Here is a 5274-nt window from a genome sequence, read left to right on the forward strand (position 1 = left end):
GCCAGCACAGTTGTTTGTTTGGCGTTGGTAAATTGGATATCACTGTTTTCCACCGTGTACACTTCTAGCCGAAGTCCAAAAAGGTATCACGTCTTCATGTCAAGATCACGACTTAACTCGACTCACGTGCATCGGCCACACTTCCATATTATTATCCTTTCACTGTGCTAAAGCATCCAAACTCACGGATAAATCTGCCACCGTCCTCTTGAATGCGAAGTGCCGACTGCCTTCAAAGTGCTGCTTTCGCTTTGTCACATGTATTTGACAAGACCCAACAAGTTACCGTCGGCTGGTTCCGTAAACCACCCAACCACTTAGTCACTCGTGATAAAGGATTGCTCTCCATAGCTGAAGAGCATCTACTCTCAAACTCCCTAATGAAAGTAATGCGTCTTTCTTGGCAAAGTAACACTAAAAACCCAACTGCCACCTGTCAGTGGCAAATAATTCATGCACATGCTTCACGCGAAGAAGCAACCTTTTAAAGGAACGATCAATCTAAGTCTGTAATGAAAAAGGGTAATTACAATAAATGACACAACATCCTGACGCTCGCAAGATTTTTTTTCACTCTGGTGAAGATGCAAATTACTACTGATGTCAATGTTTATCTCGGTTAACACTACATCTGCCTTCAACTCCATCCAGGCTCCTTCGTCAAAATTAACACACAGTGGAATGATATTTCTAAATTTACCTGAATAATTGGATACCCTCCATGAGGTAAATAAGGAAGTGGGGAACTCGATAGAAAGTAAAAAGGAAATAGACGGAGATCAGACTGTGCTGCCTTCACTTGTTTCGACCAATTGTATAATCGGAGGTGAGAGTAGAGGTAAAATTTGGACTGGCTGTGGACTCTCTAGGTCGCAGCAAAACAAGATGCACGTGAATCCCAGCATTGCGTAGGAGATGAACTGCAGCATCATGTGTGACATTGTCCAATTCTTGGCCATTAACCTAGAGGGACGTCACAAAAAAGACAGTCACGTATATCTCCTTTTCTGATTGGCTGATAATGGTAAAGGTAATTAGGACTCATATTTATCTTTAAGAGGATCAAAAAAATCAGTTCAGGGTTATTCTCTAGTTTGCATTCAGCTATCTCCCTCTTGCATCCTTCTCCCACCAGATGCCAGGTGATATCGGCACGGTTCGATTCCTCTGCTTCACAAGCCGTGCAAATCTCAGTTTCAAAGCTTCAACAGCTTCTCACAATATCTGAAGGAGATGTAGCAATAAAATCCACCGCCCAGAGATGGTTAAATAGAATGAAAGCTGGATGGATAGATGGATGAATGCGAGAGGAGGGGATGGATTTAGTGTGAACGAGGACTCAAATGCTTCGTGGTAATATTCAAAAATGCGCAATAGGTCACCTGAAGAAGACGATCGCCAGGTTCGATTTGTCCATCCTCTTCCGCCAAACCGCCCGGTGTGATTTTGGTCACGTAGATACCTCCTGGATAGCCATCAGACGTCTGTCCTCCTGCTATGGTAAACCCGAGACCAACACTCTCCGATGGCTTTAACAAACTGACCTAAAAGCATAAATTCACAAACTTGAAGACTCACTGCCAGATTGGGGAAGTAAAATGATAAAAATATCAAAGAAGCACCTCGTAGTACATGTCTTCATTAGCGGTGCCTTCGTTGTTACTGTCTGGTGAGGTGGCATTTACAGTTGGAGAGTTCAAGTCACCATCGGATGGAACAACCTCAGGACCAGTGTATCGACGAATAATCTTTAAAAGACATAAAAAGACCGAATTCAAATAAGGCCATAAACTAAGTAAGGGCTTAAAAAACTTTGGTACTTTGTCACTTTTAAAGCGGAGGTTATGCTTCCACCTTGTGGCTTGGTCTGTACCCTGGTAGTATATAATCTGTCAGCCCACTTTGGGGCACTAGAACTTCATCGACTACCAGGAATGGAGACAGTATCTCCCTCTCACCAATATATTCATTGTACAAATCACTTATTCCACCACCCTCTCATTCTAGCATCTTCAAGGCTAACTCAATTGCAACAAAACAGCAGCATACCTGACGTCAATCGAGTACGACTAAAGTAAGGCAAACGAAAAAAGACTGCTATCGGTGGAAATACAACTTACCATGGCTAATGTATCACCGGACTCCCGTAATATCCTCACCGCTTCCTGGTTTGATACACTGGTAAGATCACTGCCATTGACCGAGATGATTTGATCAAACGGTCTGAGAAATTAAAAATAAAAAGATAACCCAAATGACTGCACTCCCAACAAAGGAAAAAGCGTCTAGGCCTTGTAATGCTGTAGATGTACGATAGAGTATGTTTTACAGATCCGAACGATCGACCGAGTTGCATGGGAAGTAGTTTATAGGCTCCTAAATGAAGGGTTTTGTGATTCCCCTGATAGACAAAATTACTTTCTTGCATTTTCTGATTCTTTAGTTAACCAAAAAGTTGGAGACAAACGACCCAATCAGACACGTATCTGATAGATGGCACGACGTACCGTAAACGGTCATCAGCTTCAGCTATGCTTCCAGGAGCAATTCTTGTGACGTAGATACTTGGGTCACCGTTCTCTTGAGGTGCATCATAACCTCCGGCAATACTGAAGCCGAAACTCACATTTTTACCAGCAGGACGCGAGATCACGACCTCAATGTATTCCCAGTCACTTGGTTCTCCTTGTGATGTGATGTCTACACAAAGGATTAAATATTTAGGAATGGATCGAAAGTATTTTTGTGCGAAAAATAGTTCCGTATCAAAATAGTACAATAAATTCCCTAAGGACCGCGTACTGCAGCCCTCCTCAGCACTTCTGCGGGTCTAATATAAAGAAGCATTCATATTTGTTACATAAGTAGTGATTTTATAGATAAATATGGGACTGTAATTTATGTTAGAAATATCATTGCATTAACAAAAATATGTACAAAACTTAAAAAAGAGGACCTTCATGATTAGAAGGTTGTTTGGATGCGAAGTCACTAGTTGGGCTAAAATTGTCGCGCTAAAATAAGAAAACCAGAGTGTTTTAATAAGTGGTCATCAAGATAATTACTACTACATTGATTTGATACTTTGTTTAGCGGTGTGGTTAACCAGGCAGCACTGCAGTCTAGGGTGCAAAACTTCCACTATACTGAATGACCTTTGGGCTGCGCTTGCAGCCTTTCAATCCCTCCTCAAGCCACTAATATGCAGTCTTCCATATCACTTTAGCTAATGACAACTTAAGCAAAGAATCGAGATACCACCCTGCGTACGACTGGCTAGTATTAGACACAAAATAGTTTTGCTATCACTTTATTATTGCTTATTTATGCAAAGTAAACAAAGTATGAAAGTCTACAGGTCTAAAAATCAACATGACTGAATAAGCACTCATAACGTGTTTTTGTAGAAAAAAACTATAAGCAAGTTAAAGGAACTCGAAGAATTATTTGCTTGGTCCTACCTGTAGACACAATAGCGGTAAATAAATGACCGTACTTAAAAAACCTTCCCAAAGGCATAACATAGAAGAGGTAAATTAAAAGGAATTTGTTTGGTTAAGGGATGCCATCAAAGTAAATCTGGGGCAAGAAAAGGGGCATCACGTGGTCGTTTGATTGAGATTGCTTATGCACAATTGAGTATAAAACAGGATTGTAGGGTATGCATTCACCTAAAATGCCCGAACTTACTTGATTTTGTGTACTTTCTTGGTCACGAGCTTCAGATAAGTTTGCGTCTGGATAAACACCAAGCATCTCCCTGTAGTACTCATTAATATCTACCGATATGAGCATACTTAATTTTAGCTGTACCTATAAGAGCGTTAAAAAGATCACTCTCCATGACACTAATGAGAAGTTCCATAGAATTTCGCAGCGACTTCTCTGAGCCATCAGCAAGTTTACTGCGGAGTTTTTTCAAAAGGACCACAGCTCTCTGGGCATCTATACATGTGTAAAGGAAGAGCGGGGCCTACCCTCTTTTCGCAGAGCCATTTCAAGAATAAAGCTTTATTTCCACACCTTTTAAGGCATACGTCTTTTAAGAAATCAAAGGTAAAAGAAACGAAACAGGCAATAAGCTAGTGTTCCATGCGAATATCAAAACCCTTAATTTATGCTTAGATATAAATAAACAAAATATGCGTTCTAAAAGCACAAATAGGACAAAAACGTGCAGGGATGTCGAACATTGCCAAAGAATCATTTAACAAACCCCTCAGCGGCGAAACTTGAAATTGCTTTTATTTATTTTTATTTAGTTCGAGCGATTAAAACCTTTAAGGCCGTGCTGACATATTTTTACTGCCCTGTCAAGAGCAAGAAAATGTCTGATATAAAAGAACCATTAAGTTTACAAATTATTTAATGCTGTGAATTTTTTTCGCTTCTGTCAGATTTATGTCCACCAGATTTATTCACGCTAAATTTAAATCAAATAATACTGACGCCAAGTTGCGATATTCATCAAAGAACATTCCCTATAGATTAGGTTATTTTTTCATTTTTTTTCCGCCTTTTGTACCTGACTTTATCTGCCCTTTTCTTCCAGGAAATAAAAATGCCCAGACATTTTGGACTTTTGGGTACTTTTGTGCCCTGTCGCACAACCAACATCTTAGAGATTTAAAGTAATCAGCTAATTTTTCTTAGGTGAGAGATTCAAATCTACTTACTTGAATTTAATTTGATGGGCTTCCATACCTCTGATAAATATTTCACTTTACCTATAAAATTAAATCTCTCGCACTTTTTTGTCGCAATCAAATCGTTAACTGCATTAACCAATGTTTTTTAGCGTTTCTAATCCTTTTGGGTACCATAATAATGCGGTGAAACTTATTGGAACATGCTTCTTAGTGTTGAGAGTACAGCCCTCGGTGGATGCCCTGTCTGCAAACCTATGTAGCGTCCCGAGACTCCTTTAAGACAAAAGAAGGCACAATACTCGGGCAGAATATATATATTTAGCACTGAGAAGGTGTCTGGGATATTGGCATGGCCCAAAAGGCCAGCCCACCCAGCGAGGTACAAGGGGGCTAGTTCAAAGTACAAAAGTGGCACCTCACAAGAACCGAGGGATAAACCACTATTGTATTACACCTAAGCACACCTAATAAAACCAAATCCTCTTTTTTTTAGTACATTTAAGTTTTTTCACCTCGTCAGGTTTTCTGCTCTAGTAAGAGTACAATTTCGAGTATCCAATAGCTTGGTCCACCACAATGTAGTAAGCTCTTCATACGATACGCCTTGACTGTATCGTCGCAGTGG

At 40.1% G+C, this 5274-nt stretch overlaps 1 protein-coding gene across 1 annotated transcript; it reads right to left on the reverse strand. All coding sequences in view use genetic code 11, as the record gives it.

The window, feature by feature from the left end:
- Positions 1–795: 795 nt before the first annotated feature.
- EGR_07197 (Disks large protein) lies at positions 796–3996 on the reverse strand (the record flags this gene model as incomplete). Its single annotated transcript, XM_024496446.1, has 9 exons — positions 796–963; positions 1383–1544; positions 1623–1748; positions 2121–2223; positions 2508–2700; positions 2957–3014; positions 3691–3779; positions 3814–3945; positions 3978–3996. The coding sequence occupies 9 exons, from the start codon at positions 3994–3996 to the stop codon at positions 796–798; spliced, it is 1050 nt and encodes a 349-aa protein (XP_024349123.1).
- Positions 3997–5274: the final 1278 nt, after the last annotated feature.

This window comes from Echinococcus granulosus (assembly GCF_000524195.1).
Source record: "Echinococcus granulosus chromosome Unknown EG_S00072, whole genome shotgun sequence".
NCBI lineage: Eukaryota > Metazoa > Platyhelminthes > Cestoda > Cyclophyllidea > Taeniidae > Echinococcus > Echinococcus granulosus.